The 15,399-nt window shown below is 51.7% G+C and overlaps 1 protein-coding gene across 2 annotated transcripts; it reads right to left on the bottom strand.

The window, feature by feature from the left end:
* Nucleotides 1-3,544: 3,544 nt before the first annotated feature.
* On the bottom strand, nucleotides 3,545-15,188 carry TMOD1 (tropomodulin 1). 2 transcript variants are annotated; one of them, XM_010226188.2, is made up of 9 exons: nucleotides 14,987-15,188; nucleotides 12,965-13,121; nucleotides 10,953-11,072; nucleotides 8,021-8,110; nucleotides 7,486-7,616; nucleotides 6,231-6,338; nucleotides 5,552-5,695; nucleotides 5,053-5,197; nucleotides 3,545-3,619 (listed from the first exon to the last, which is right to left on the bottom strand). In XM_010226188.2, the coding sequence occupies exons 1-9, from the start codon at nucleotides 15,104-15,106 to the stop codon at nucleotides 3,555-3,557; spliced, it is 1,080 nt and encodes a 359-aa protein (XP_010224490.2). In that variant the 5' UTR covers nucleotides 15,107-15,188; the 3' UTR covers nucleotides 3,545-3,554. The 2 variants fall into 2 exon arrangements, with proteins under 2 accessions (XP_010224490.2, XP_088384030.1); XM_088527904.1 differs by lacking the exon at nucleotides 3,545-3,619 and adding an exon at nucleotides 4,381-4,430.
* Nucleotides 15,189-15,399: the final 211 nt, after the last annotated feature.

Below are 15,399 nucleotides of genomic sequence, written 5' to 3' on the forward strand. Positions count from 1 at the left end.
ATCGGACACCTACTTCTAAAACCAGATCCTTCTCCATTACTGCATAGGTTTGGGTATCACAATAGTTTGTTGGCTTGAAAAGTCTTGCTCTGACCCTGTATTTATATTGAGTCTGCCCTGAAAACTGTCCATTGCTTTGGTGTAAATTACCACAGTGTACAGTGGATAATACTGTACCATTTTTCTCCCTGTGTGCAGTCTTGCACTCCTCTCTTGGGGAGGAAGCAGAAGAACAGTGTATGTGTTGGGAACACATCTGTCTATAGTTTGAAAGAAACCAAAGAGACTGAAGAACAATTCCGTGCTGCTCCCCTTTTAATTTATAGGTGTGCACGTGTGGAGATGTATCTGTCTGACTTCTCCATTGATCAAGCAGCTTCACTAGCTAGTGATAGGGTGATGAAGACAACATATGTTTTAATTCCTGAGCACATGACTAGGTTAGACTTGCTTTTCTTTGGAGTGAAGCAATATGTCATTGACTTGACTCCTGTGTAAAACCAGCTAAAGGCAGGGCGAGGACTCCTGTCTTAACTGGAGTGGCGTTGGAGGAGGCATCTTGCCCACAGCAGAAATAACCCTCGTTAAGATGCTCTGCCTTCCAGGGAACTGTTGATATCCCTCAGCCTGTCAGTATTTGAATTATCCAGGGCTCAGCTCTGCTTGCACTAAAAAAAAAAAAAAAAAAATCAACAGCTTGAAGTGTGTTGAAATTGAGACACCAGAGGAGAGCACAGAGACTGCCAAAATACCCGTGTTAGAACACTGGAGGTGCGTGCTGGCATCTGTGCATAAATGCCCATGACAGCTATGAGGGCACTGCCAGGTCATTTATCCAGGCAAATAATCCATGCTTTGGGGAGCCTTTGTTCACAGAGTTTTTAAAAGCTGTAAGATGTTCGTGCATTCTGCAGCTTCTCTTGGTGGGGAAATTGGGTCTGACTTGGAATCTGCACCACACAAGCTCAAAATACTGCTTTGTGTGCCTGGTGCTGTAGGACGTACCCAAAGGCTTTATTAATAGTGTGAGTGATTTGTCATGATAGAAGAAGTCTTTGAAACTTATTCTCATTTTTGGTACTAAGTCATTAGTCATTAGGGAAGGAAAAACAGTTACTTTTTTATTATCTTCTTAGCAGCTGCTTTTAAAGACAGGAAAACAATTTACTCAGGCTCCCGCAGTTGCTCGGTATTAGTAAGGGCAATGTTTTTTGCTACAGGTTGTAACCTTCTTCCACAGGGCTACACACTCAGCCCAGTCTCACTGCTGACTGTACAGGCAGCTCAGGAGAGGGATACTGCTTCCATTAAAGCCATTGCCAGGCATTTCTTCTTCTTCCAGTGCTGCCAGCATGAGTGGCTGATCAGTAGTGTTCTTCATAACGGTACCTTTCATGAAACAAGACTTGAAAACTAACCAACGTGAACGCTGGGGATCTTCCCGGGATGACATTTAAAAACAGTAATTCTCAGTGTGATCCAGACCTGGGAAGCAATTAGGAAACTCCCAGCAGGAGGCATCTCCAGCAGAAGATGTGGCAGGATCCAGGCTGCCCTGGCATGTTGCTTCCCGAGCCCCGCGATCCAGCTTCCCTGTGCGCTTCGGAGAGCTGGAATGTTTGTGGTAAGCCGTGCATGGTGACCCATGCAAGCTCCACGTGTGCGCCTGGACCCAGCCCTGAAGGAAGGGCCCCTGTTTGCATGTTGTGTTGCATCCTTTCCCAGATATTGGGCTAAAAAGCCCACCGTTCTGTAATTTAACCTATCAGTGAGGCTGCAACACTGTAATCCTTTTGAGAGGCTGTTTTTATATAATTTCTCAGTAAAGAACGGCAGGAAGCTAGGCTACATCTTGCATGCAAGGGTCTGAAATGAGTGAGGTGGTGGGTGACCCTCACCGCTTCCATCGTAATCCATGCAATGCTGCAGGGGAGCGAATGCCGGAACGCGGCGCATCCCGACACAGACCCACGCAGAGCTCCTGGCTCGCGCGCTGCCTCCATCCAGGGAAGCCCACGAGCAGCCGCGGCAACGGATGTTCCCTCTGAACCGGAGCCGCAGGGCTCCGGGGTGACGGATTCGCCGACCCTGCGGCATCCGTGGGCTGCCTGGCTGCCGCTCTGGGGGCGGGCGGTTTCGTTTTTAAATCCTGCCCCTTCATATACCTCGGCTTCTGGACAGAACTTGGGGAGAACGGGAAGGAAACTGTAGTGAAACGTTTTATTTGACACTGCTCAACACGTTTATTAAGAGTTGAAGAGATCCCCACGTTGCTGACAGTATAATGTCATTGGTCAGAGTTAAATGCTGTGTGGTATTTGTGCACCAGCTTTCCTGAAATCTACAAGACTTTTGCTGGAAAACAAAAGCATGAAGGCTGCTAGATGCTCTTAGCAGAGGCATGCAGGCAGGTTTCTAGCAAGCAAGCACATTTGCTAGGACATATTGCCATTAGAGTAAGGCTTTGGTGTGAGAGCACTTCTGCCGGGGAGACCCGTCCCACCAGAAGGGATCCAGTCAGGTGGCAACGGCAGGAGTTTGGGATTGTGCTGGCTCCACGCACCGCGTGTGCTCACCCCCGTGAGCCCAGCGGGGTTTGCCCGAGGCTGAAAGAGACTTTTCTAACAGCCGTCCCCGCGTGCAGCAGGAGCTGAGGGCCCCCGGAGGCGACGCCTCCGCTGCAGCTCCCTGCGCGGAGCGGCTCTGTGCGGGCGTGCGGGGTGGGCGCAGGAGCAGGGCGCAGTTAATGGATGGCGCTGTTGGAGGGAGAGGATTTATTGTGGATCTGGAAAGGCTCCGGCCACGCTTCGTCATCAGGAAGCGGATGGGAGCGCGGAAGGGAGCACAGCACCCTGCTCTGAGGGTTAGATGTCCACCTCCAACAGATGCCCTGGACAGGAGGGTGTTACACTGCCCTTCCTAGAGTGCTCAGGTTTGGGGAGCCCATTACTTTGCAACCGGTGGCCTTACGATCTTTTAATCCAGGACAAGGGGAAGGAAATCAGTCTTCTAAGAAACAGGGATGCATTTGAAACAGTATCTCCAGCTAACTGACTTGGCAAAAGATAGCAAAGATTCCTTACAGTAACTGCATTTCTGGATACTAGAAGTACTTACCAAACTAGTTGATTCTCTGTAGTTACTTGAGATCAATTAAAAATAAAGTATTTTTTTAGTACTTCTGTAATTTGTGTGGAACAGTTGTATTATTCACTCATGCATACCGCATCCCAACTACCTGAAATACCGTGCAGGAAAATTTATAGAAAAAACAGGTCCTAGATTAATTAAAGTCACTGTTGTCCCGGGCCATACTCTAAACCAAGACGGCTTTAAGTTGGCTTGAATTGTTACTGGCTTGAATAGTTCCCAGCTCTAGAGCAAACACCAATAATCCTACAGAGTAAACTACTCAACTACGGCTGCTAGTTAACTTGGAAACATTAGTGCAAAACACAGAACCGCGTCACCACAAACGCTCCACCAAGGCACTTGGGCCTCCAGGTCTCCACAGCGCAGCGCAGATCCCCAGGGACGAGCGGCGCAGCCGGCGGCTACACCCCCGTGCGGCACTTGGGTAAAATGGGCCCGTTCAGCTCCGCCAGCCTCCTCTTCCTCACTGGAAAAGAAGAGCGAGAGGCGTCGGACGCGGCAGCGGGAAGCGCCTGGGCAGCAGCCTTGCCCGAAGAAACAGCAGAGCGGGAGCCTCCGAGTTCCTGCCTCCAGGAGGTGCTTTTCTGTCTGCTTTTTGTAACCTTAAACTTGTTAAAGAAAGTAAGTTGAAAATTCTGTCCCTGTGAGTTTTGTGGCTAGAAGCTACTCCGAGCCCAACCTCCCTTCTGTCACAGACAGTTACATTTATAGTTCACCTGGTTGTCTTTGCAATCTCCCCGCCACAGCGTCTCTCTTACAAGACATCTAATGCTGATATACTAAAATATGTGAAGAACAGTTTTTCCCTTCCCAGTACTCTCAAATAAGAAATGAGATGGATTTTTTTTTTTAATCTGAACCCTTGTTATCAGCCTCCTGTCTTTTGACCATGGTTTAACAGGACCAAAGGAGTCTCATACCTTCTCTAAAAGCTAATTTGTAGCTCGGACAGCTTCGGCTGTGATTTTTCAAGAAATATTTGCAAGGAAAAGAAAGAGAAAAATAAGCTGGAAGGAGAATGCAGAAGTTAGTTAATGAGAATGAACATAAAAGCCCTCGCAGCCATTTGGGACAGGGCATTTTAAAGAAGAGGAGCTTGAGGACCAAGACCAAATTCTGGTAGCGTCGGGTGGTGGCAGCCGAGAGCACCGCAGTGGGCACACAAGCAGAGAGCTGTTGCTGACAGGGAGGAAAATAAAGTTTTTCTATACTTATACATTGTCCGGGTGTAGAGCTGAGAAGCTATTGCCAGACCTCATCGCACCGATGAACGCGAGCTGTGAACAAGAACCAGATCACGTAATGCAGAGCTGCACGGCGGCCGTGGGCAAGGCAGCGCCGTGAACCCCCGTCACGTCAGAGGAGCAACAACCAAAACACCAGATCCGTGTGTCTTTCGGATGACTACAGTGTGTGGGTCCCGTTCACTGCTGCTTATGACGGGCAGTGTATGTTAAGCCTTCCAGCTTGCCCACGCTGTGCTTCCCAAGCAGTTCTGATGGCTTCATGGGGGATATTAACCCAACCCGGAGCCACGCGGCTTCACGCCTCTCTCCAGAAATTCCTTCAGACTGATTTACTGGAGGGAAGTGGCCAAGCCCCACGGCCTTCCAAGTTAGGTCTACCATTTTTCATCTCCTTGTTAGAGGGGCAAGTAACCCAGCGTAAGGCGAGAGCAGCTGGCAGGAATCCGAAGCGCTGCCGGTTCGCGGCCCGTCGCTTGCTCTGCCAGCACAGCAGCAGCTCCCGGCTCCTCCACGCAGCACCCACGGGTACAAACAGCATCATCCAGCGGCTCCGGCTGCACCTCCTCCAAAAGCAGGGACCACCGGGCCCTTGAGGAGGCCTGCTCAGACCCGCGCACGCCGAATCGCAGCCCTGACCCGCGTCCCCACTCACCCAGGTCGTTGTTGCTCATGGTGGCGTTGGACGCGCGCAGCCGCGGGCCCTGCTGGGTGAAGTGGTAGCCGAACTTGAGCAGGGAGGTGTTTTTCTCCAGCATGTTGGCGATCTCCATTTCTACGTTGTTGCCCAGGGGCTGGCTCTTTCAAAAGCAGAAGAAGAAAAGCACGTGAGGGCACATGTGAACCTAACTAACTCAGTGACTGCCTCCTCGCTGTTGTCCTTGGGAGACTGCTCTGACCGACCTCTTCCTTCAGATATATTGGTTTATTTAGCCTTTCTGGCCAGCGAAACCAAGTGATCCCAGTAACTGGCTCACGTCGCATGAGCTCTGCCTCCCAAGGCTGCGGCGCGGCCTGCAGGGCCTCTCTTCTTCACGGGCCCTGGGCTCCCAACGGCTGAGCTGCTTCAGCATCTAAGCCTGAGACCTCCCCAAAGCGAGGCGGCGGTGGCAGCAGCTTTGCTTGGCCAGAGCTCCTGTCCACACCTGCCTTACCTGGTTGTCGATTCGGAGCTCTACGAGTGACGTGTTAAACTGGAGGGCCTCAACAATAGCCAGGATCCCCGACCCAGAAATGAAGTTCGACTCGATGTTCAGGCTCTGCAACGTTTTATTCTCCTTGAGCATCTCTGCCAGAGCCTGCAGGGAGACGCACAGGGAGACCCTGCAGTTATGGAGAGAGCTACGTGGGCTCGACTCTCATCTGGTCTGGATGGGCACGTGAAACACAGCTAAAGAACATGTGCATGTGCACACACGGCTGCATATAAACAGGAATAAATGGAGTATGAGGTGCAACGAGCAGAAAGGGACACATTTCTTCTCAGACCCTAAAAAAATACATCACTAGGAAGTCAGTTCTTGTCTCTCTCTCTTCTGGGAGATTCTAAAGAACAAGTATGCTGTCTAATAGGATTAAGGGATTGTGTCTTGGAATAAAGAACTGACATCTCCATTGTGGGAAAAAAGGAACAGAAGGAAACAAAATCTGTCTATTGCTTGCTTTCATTAGTGCTTGTGAAACTGAAATGCATGAAGCAAAAAACAGAAGCTCAGAACATGCCAAATGCAATGTAATTCATAAAAGCAACAAGTAGCTCTGAAAATACCCAGCATCAATTCACACGGCAATCTCCTTGCACCATTTAGCTTATGTGATACAGCACGTACTTACCAAAGCAACTGGATCATTGCTCCTTGTTCCAACTATGCTGAACTTCTTTACATAGGTGTTACTCTTCAGTGCTTCAGCACAGGCTTTTAAAGTGGCGATGGGAATATTCTGTGAAAAGGAACACAGAAGATGTGTTAGGTCTTCATATTGGTGGTACTTGGCTGCGACCAGTCTTTTACGTTCAAACAATGTTTTAGAACTATTAATAAAGATCAACTATCACAACCAAGCAGCAGCCATTCTCAAACATTCTCAGGGAAATCATGAGGGAAATGATACATGTTTTTTTAAGTTACCTAGCTAAAGATACCATGCCTTAAGGGTTGTGGGAATCCCTTCCTCCTGCTTCCCACTAACTCACTGCCTTGACTGAGAGGTCTAATGCCTCTCCTGTTATAAACTCAGGTTCTCAACAACCAGGTGGTGTGGGGATGTATGAGCACAAACACACTATTACTGTGCCTTTTTAGTGATAATGACTGCATCGAGCAACATTCATGGCACATTCAGGAATATTTCAACCTATGGGCCCTAGTTCACAACCCGAAATGATCTTGCAGCACCAGCAAGAGCCCCTTCTGCGTGCTGTGCACAACGTGCTTTATACAACTCCTTTCAGACTATCATTTGCCGTCCTGCCTCGGCTCGGAAAGTAAATTCATTTTTCTTATTTTGAGTTCCCTACACAATGAGTATTTTTCACTCATCAGAGATACTCTTTTCAGATGCAGGTAATTTTCCGTTAAGCTGTATTACCTGCTTGGATTTCTTATCCTGGTTTATACAACCTGGAAACACCTATAATCAAAGCCATCTGCAGATAATGCAGAGCCAAGCAGGGTATCATCATCTCTTCCACTCCCCAGTTTTCTGAAGCAGAGCCCCAAAATCATGAGTCTAGCCCTAAAAGAAGTTCCTACTTTTTGCAAACTTGATGTCCTTAAGAGACACTCAGGATCATTTGCCACAGTTGAAAATACTGAAATAAAAATCATTTTACTAAAGGTGCGTGTAAAAGGCTGGGCACGTGTGTAACATGCAGTTAACTGTGTTCCTGCTTTTCGATACCTCACCATTTAACAAACCACATGCGACAGGGCTGGAGTTACAGAGGGTGGATGGACACTGGACTGTTTAGCATGTACACGTCTCCCAGAAGCAACAAAAAAGGTCGTGCTGTGCCATGGTCTCTGCTATCTGTGTTTCAAACGTTTGCTCTCATTTCGAAGGGAGCAGAGCAGGAAAGAGCCAATACCCCAATATTATTAAGGTTGACTTCCTCAAGGCCGGGGTCGTTGTTTTGTATTTGCCTCAGAGTCTCCTCCACATCTGTTGAGTTTGGCTCTTCATCGGGAACTGGTTTGTACTGCGTGGGCTTAATCACACCTGCAAGACAGGAGCGGAACATGCAGAGCCCCGCGCGCCCTCGGGGCGCTCCTCTCGGGGCCCCACACACGGCCTGTGTGGGACCGCGGCAGCTCCCCCAGCATGGTCTGAGAGGAGGGAGCGCTTGACGGCGTCTCCTGGGACCGCGCGGCCCCTGCGGAGCCCCCGGACGGGCACTTCCAGGGCTGGACACCAGGAGACGTCCGACTGCAGAGGAAACGTTTCCCAGCCAGGGCTGCGCAGCTGCAGCAACGGCCCAGCCCAGGAGAGGGCATTTGGTCTCACACCACCTTGGCACGAGGACCAAGGAAAACACAATCCAACCCACAGCCTAGGAATAACAACTCCCACGTTTTCTCTGCTGCCAAGTACTGCAGATCGTAAAGCACTTCCAAATCACTTACTGTTGAGCCCTTCTTTGTTCACTATGGTGCTGCTCCCCAGGGCCTCGTAGTACTGCTGGTTGCTCATCAGGGTGTGCATGCCCAGGATGGCTGCGGGAAAGGAGAGGGAGAAAACGGGCTGAGATACTGTGGAGTGGGAAGGCAGGAACCGGCGCAGCTCTGCGCTTGTCACACCTGCAGAGCTGCCCGGGTGGGCGCCACGAGCAGGTCTCCTTCTGCTCTGCAAGCACCGAGCAACATGCACGGTGGGAGCAACCCCCCCAGCTCCCGCTAACGCCACACAGCTCCACCGTGTGCCTTCGTATGCAAGAGTGGGTTGATTTATAGGAGAAGAGGAACGTTGTCCCGTGGATAGCAAACAGGCAAACAGCAGGCTCAGCCAAGCATCAGATAAAAGTATGAAGTAAAAAAAATGCTATTGGAAAGATTTAATGCAAGGCCCAGTGCAGCAGGAGCCACAGCCCCATCTGTGAGAGTAGCTGCGACACGCTCAAAACCTCTCACACAGGAACTCTCAGACACCGAGGCACTGCGTGACAGCCCAGGAACTTATTCTCCTTTTGGCAAAGGTCAGCAGTGGCTTTGAACTGATCTCTGTGCTTTTTAATACCTGGCAATTGATATTTTAAACACCTAGGGCTGCACGGCAGAAAGGCTGAAGTAAAGAAAATGATGGTGCAGGCACACTTCAAAGACTGCAAAAGTACAAAAAGGCAAATATCTGGTAATTTGTGAATCTCAAGCTCATGGCTACAAAACCAAAGGGCAAACATAGACATATACTTAGCAAGAGGCCTGTGAGGTCTGCTGATGTTTGCTAATGAACAGCGAGAAGCCAAGGCTAGAAACACTTGGGCAAAGATTCTTCTTATAAAAACAAACTGGTTTCTCACAGAAAGTTTGTGTTTAGAAATAAAATGGGGTTTCAATCTTTCTTTTTTATATAGATACACAGCTTTCTACAGAATGTTGCACACGTGTAGACAGTTTCTGTGAACAGACACACGTGTATCATCCCAAAGCACGCGGAGGACAAGAAGGTGATCAGGATCAGGACATCCCCCACGGTCACAGCGCGTCGCTCGGCCACGTCCTGGCTGCGGGAGCCAGGGAACCCCACCATCCACCCGACCCACAGCGGTGCCCAGGGTGGTTTCACAGAGCCAAGCAGCATCTGTGAACGACCGCAGTTGTTCTGCGTGTGCCGGTCTGTTTTTTAACTGGCTTCTTCTCTCTGCTCTGTGCTCACATCTTCAGGGCTGCAGCGCTGCACCTGGGGAAGGCGGTTTGCGGACGCGGCGTTTCGAGGACGCCCGCACGCGCTCCCAGGCAATAGCAAAGTGACTCCACCTGCCACGCTTGTCCTTACATGTTGTCCAAGGGCCCTCGGGCTGAACTCGGAGCGCTCCGCTCCAGCCTCCTGCAGGTGACCAGGGCACTGGAAGCAAACAGCAGCCCTCCCAGGGCTCGTGGGGAGCCCCCGAGCACAACAGCATCCCAGCCGGGCTTGCAGCAGGCAGGGTGCAAACCGCCAAGGCAGGGGATGAGCCCTGCTAACGGGGCAGGAGCTGCTTAGCAGTCTCAGCAGGTTGGGAAAGCAGCGCTGCCACCGTCACTACTGAGACTTGGGCGCAGCCTGTACCGCATCACTTCTCCCGCTGCCATTTCAAGGGCATCCTACCCCAAATCACAGGATAAACAGCCCTAAATAGCATTTCTCTGTGAAAATAATCACTTTGCAGGTTTGGAGCCCAGCAAACCATGTTTGATAGGGTAGGATTTATAGGATGTTAGGAGCACAGTAAAGAGGCAAAACCAAGAAATGCAGTGCTTGCCCAGAGCCTGCTGGAAGCCGTGGTGCAGTAATGCACCAGAAGGTGACACCATCAAGATTAATGTGGTTATCCTACAGGTTTTCCACCTGCAATCTTCTATCAAGAAGGATATTGCCACCTGCACACCTGAAAGAGGCAGAACTGGAAGAAGAACCCAGGAGCAGAGTGAGCGATGCCGAGCGCCAGAGCAGCAGGCGGCCCGGGTGCGCGTGGTAGAGCCACACTGAGATGCTCACACTGCCCTGGCCAAGGCATCCCGCCTCATCATCCCTGTCCGCGCGGCACCAGGGGCAGCCGAGCTCTGGGCTTGGAGAGCCCGGGGAACGGATCCATCCAACAGCTCTGGAGCCCTGCGGAGAGCCCCGACGGCGGCGCTGCCACCTGACCGAGCCTTCCACAACGAGACACGTCAACGTCAGCGCCCTACACCGAGGGCCAGAGCTGGGCTCTGGCAGAGCAAAACCCACCCCTGCTCCTCACCCTGCCCTGGTTCCCAGCATGGGCAGCTGCACCCGCTCGGATCACACAGACCCTATCTCCTTCCCCAGGAATCTGTCCAGAGGCCAAACCTTTAGCTGTTAAGACTGTGCCGCTGAACTGGCATTTGCATTAGTCATAGCAGAATTTAAGTAAATCACTGATCCCTCCTGCATCCTGCTGGGCTGGTTTTAAGAGCACTCTTATGGGGCAGGGAATATACGCAGCAGTCTGGGCCCTGCTGGTCTGTTCTGCTCATTAATTCATTTCAACTTGATCCTAAAGGTGAGAGATTGCAATTGCCAGGATTCGATGGCAGAGGCAAGAGAAGACACCAAACAGGGTGCTCCATTCCCTTGATAAATCCTTTATCTTCTTATTCACCTTTGGTCTGTGCTCCTGATGATAAAATCAGACAATGGGCTTGTTGGGCTGAGAGAAACTTTAAATACACATTTCCCTTCTAGCGAATAAACAAATCCTGTAAGAACTAACAGACTTCATAGAAACAGCAAAAATCTCATTCAGTCATTTCCCATAAAAGAAGCTCGAAGAAGTAAAAAAAAAATAGTAGCCCAACTGAAGTAACCCAAACCCTGTTTCATGCAAAACTGTGTTACCAGCAATGTCACAGAGCTCTGCCTCAGAAGCGTGAGCAAGGGCTTCCTCCAGTTCTGGCTCCAGGGTCACACTTTCCAAAACAGGATTCGCTGGCGTCTCCTTGGGGATCCAAGCTTTTCCTATAAACACAAAGTGAGGTCACTTCCATTGCAGTTACAGCACCTGTTTCGCAGGATTTTACTGGCTTTGCAGGTGAAGTTTCCACCAGGTGGAATGCGCACAGTGGACAAGACACAGAGCGGGCACCGGAGCCTTGGGAAAAGGAGAAGTCGGGAAAGGCACCGAATTGCTCGGGTTTAGCTCGGTTTGGTGCTGCCAGCAGGGACCCGCGTGCCCGGTGCGGTGAGGCAGGCAGCACCCTGCGCCCGGCCCGGTAGGACCTCCCTGGCTTGAAGGACGTGTAAAAGGGAAGCGCTCTTGACAACACCTGCATCAGCTGGGAAAGCAACGGGGCTGCATCAGGCGCTGCCCTGCATCACCCCTGTCCCTGCCGCTCCATCCAGGATTCCTGCTGCTCAATCCGGGCGCACAAGGGCACAGCAGGCAGTGCCCTTTGCCGAGACGAGGCTGGGAAGGAAGCGGCCCTGCTCCCACGCCTCCCGCAGGGCTGGCAGTTGGCCAAGAACCACGCTTTTTCCCCCACAAATCGCGGGTGCAAAGCGAGGGGCACCGCTGCGGTCTGATGGCCAGAGGGCATCACGGCAGCGCTCGAGGCTGCGCTCCACGGAAAAGCAGCGGAGCGCCCGTGTTTGAGAGCTGCCGCTGCGGGTTCCCCGCGCCTCAGAGGGAGCGGCGCCCGCGGGAGCGCTCCGCTCCGGACGCCGTCGCCGCAGGGATGGCGAGCGCCGGAATGCCGGGAACGGCTATTCCTGTCCGCGCGCCGCGGCACCGAGGGGCAGGCACAAAGGTGCCACCGCTCGGGGACCTTCACAAACAGAAGCAGCTAAATTTAGACGGGGGGAGGAGGCAGCTGCGGTTTTGGTGACCCTTTGCTTTGCAAACTGTGGATAAGACCCGGGAGCAGGATAAACTAATCCCGCCTTTCACACGACAGTTCCTTTTGACATCTCATCGTCATCAAAATTCATTGTCATCTGGGTTTTAATTTTAAGCAACTGCATATCTCCGTTACACTTCATTACAAGTTTGTTTTTCTCAATTCAGTGATATATGGTAACACGGCTTTATATATCATAGTAGAACATGTAGGCACGCAGCAACTCCTACCCTGTCCACCAGCACGGGAGTGAAGAGCTTCTGCCATAAGATGGTTACCCTGCTAAACTACCCCCAGAATGGCAAATCTGGACATTTATTGCCAGCTCTGTGAACCGAATCAACTCTGAGAAAGTAATTTAATATCTCTGGCTTGCGTTCAGCACAAGCAGCACCCCCAGCTCGTGGACTTACAACTGAAACTATGCATAATGCGTTTCGGGTGATCAGATGGATATTAACCCATAACAAGAGCTGAAGATTCGAAATTCCTTAGACATCTCCCTCTCCTGAAGAGTACTGTAACCTTCTGCTGCATTGGAGAGGTTGGTAAATAAAGCTGGTTTGAGATATGCTGAAAGCTGCTAAATTACTCTTCCCCACAGCGCTCGATTTAATCTTTTCATTTACTTCTGCTGAGGAGAACTCGTTTTTTCTAAAAATACCCCTGCAAGATTTACTAAACCAGACAGATTTAAACACGAACTTTCCCTCACAGATGCATGCGGATCGGTAAGGAGAAGCAGCTGTCAGCTCTGAGAAAGGCTGCACGTGGAAACAAGCAGCCACCCCTCATGCCCGTATTTTGGGTCCCTCTCCATGGGTTTGGTGCTGGATATGGGCAGAATCACGGCATGGGGGGCGCACAGAGGCCACGTGGGTCCATAGTGGAGAGAGGCACTCACCAGCCCACCAGGGTCACAAGGGGGTAGCTCTGGACAGCCTGGGTCGGGCTGCCAAGGGCAGGACAGACCCTCGTGCAGCGCGCGCGGCGCAGCGCCCGCGGCCGCCCTACCTCTCTTTTCTCCCGTGAAAGGGACCAGGTCTTCTCTGTCCTCGATGTCCTTCGCCTGCTTCTCCAGGTGGGCCATGAGCTCCTCCCTCCTGAACGGGCCGGTTGGCAGCTTCTGGGTCTGGTCCCGCTGGCGGTGCCCGGCCGGGAGCAGCGCGTTCTGGGCGCAGCGGGGAGAGACGCGTGTCGGTTCCCACAGAGCGTCGCCCGCTCCGCGCTCCCGCCCTCCGCCTTCCCCGCGGAGCTGTTCTCCTGCACCTCCCCGCACCGTTTGCTTCCCCCTGCAGCAGCTAGCCCACCCCGACCCTGCTGCTCCCGCACAGCCTACACGTACTCGGCGCCTTCTCCTTCCCGCACATCCCGCAAGGCCTCCGTGCTGCCCACAGGATGTCTCTCCACAGCAGGAGGGTCAGCCCTTTCCTTAGGGGCCTTCTCGGCCACCACGTTCTTCTCTCCCTCCCATTCCTGCTGATGTTTCAGAGCTTTTCCTCCCTGTGTGCCTGCCCAAGGGCCGGTGTGCCTCACCACAGCAGGCAACACACACACCCCAGGCCTGGCAGGAACCAAATCAGAGAAACCCCGTGTTCTCTGAAAACCACCGTGGGCTTTTCTAGAGGTATAGGACAGTTCTCATAGCGAAGGTCGCTTCAGACCGACTGGCTGCAATTGCACTGCAGAATAACCCCCCTGAGGAGCTCCTATCTTCTGCTAAATGCCTCCCTGCTCCTCAGTCATACGAGCCGCCACGAGAAGCTGCTTTGTGCCTGACACATACAGCGTGTAAGCACCTGCTTATTTTTAAATATAGCACAGCCTTAATGCAGTAAGTAAGACTACTCCCAGCTTTGACACTAAGCGTGTTCTTTAGAGCTTTGTTGGGGAGGAGGCAACATTTATTTTTTAAGACATCCAAGGCAACGTCGCGCCAGAGGCTGATTTTCCCTTTTCTGCCTAATAAAAGGAATTAATGCACAACACACAAGCAGGTATCCACAGGAAACACTCTGCTTCCTCGGCGCTGTACTGTGAGAAGCCACGGTGCCATCCTCCCATGTTAACTCCAGCATTCAGCGCACTGGCAGACGAGCCAATCCCGTCTCCTTTCAGTCCCCCTCCGTGAAGGCTGCCTGGCTGTGCCTCCACAGGCGGCAGCCATCAGCCTCCCAGTGCACACACTCCATCCTGGCAGATCGCTTGACACCTCCTAACTATTTTTCAGTGTTGACGCTGGGGATGAAAACCGCCGATGATGCAACCCAGGCTGCCCGCTGTTCTCCCCAGAGACACCAGCCCCACGCTGTGGGAACAACTTCTCCCTTGGCAGCGCCCGGCCTCATTGCCTAACGCTGCTGTAACCCAAGCTGGCTCTCTGCACCCCCTGCTATGGGCACTGCTGTCGTGGCTGGGCACTCGTGCACCCGGTGCCTGCAGGCGCTGCGGGGTTGGCGGGAGAGTTACTCTCCCGTTTTGCAGGATTCTGGGATTTGCTTTTCCTAGTGGGTGAAAAGTGAAGCCCCTCGAGGCTTCTTAAATAAAGAGTATTAGGAAAAAAAAAGCGGAACTCAAAACACTCCCTCCACAATGACTGATGGGGAGCAGAGGTCTGTGCTCCGCAAGTTCCAAGCAAGTGCCCAATTACTAGGACTGCTCTTCCCAAAATACAGTTGTATCCGTGTGGTGCAGGAAGCCCAAGGGCAGGCCGAGACCCTGTTGCAAAAGAGGCTCTCCAGCAATAGAGCAACAGCTGAATTTTTGCTCCAACATCCCATTTAAGGATTGAGTCAGGAAAAAAAAATGGAAATGGGGGAGTACCACAAAAGCAAAGTCCCACCCCCAAACTTGTGCTCTCAATGGCCAAACTGCTTCAGGTCATCCGGGGCCGGTTTCCTCCATCCGTGCACTGAGTACAGGCTCTTCAATACATTTCAATAGATCCCACTTAAATATAGGCCACTAATGCAGCCCATTTGGCCAACTTTCAGCTTTACCATCTAGAAAATCCTTCTTAAAAAAAAAAAGACTTACATCAGGATCCAATTCTTCCAGTTCATTTTCCAGCTTTCTGAGCTCCTCCTCTGTCAGAGCTCCGAGGATCTTGTCTTCATCCAGGTCTCGGTATTTTTCCAGCTCCTTTCTGTAAGACATCTTCAGAGGGGTCTTGCAAACCTAGTTCTTACGCCGGAACAGGTTCTGCAGTGAAAAACAAGAAGCACCACAGTGAGTGCAGGAAACACTGGGATGCAGCACATGTGTTTAAATGCAGGTGCTGAACAGCAGAGACAGCACGCGTGTTCGCCGCGAGCCAAGCACCTGAACCCGTCCCCCGGGAAGAGGGATGGGAGAAACGCACTAAATTGTGGATCGGCATAATCCAGGGTTCAGTGCCAAGCCTCTCGATGCAGAATGCCATAGGCAACCCTGCACATGTACATACACAC

Source organism: Tinamus guttatus, unplaced genomic scaffold, assembly GCF_059628265.1.
Source record: "Tinamus guttatus ecotype Peru unplaced genomic scaffold, ASM5962826v1 Tinamus_guttatus_pri_ptg000295l, whole genome shotgun sequence".
In the NCBI taxonomy this organism is placed as follows: Eukaryota; Metazoa; Chordata; class Aves; order Tinamiformes; family Tinamidae; genus Tinamus; species Tinamus guttatus.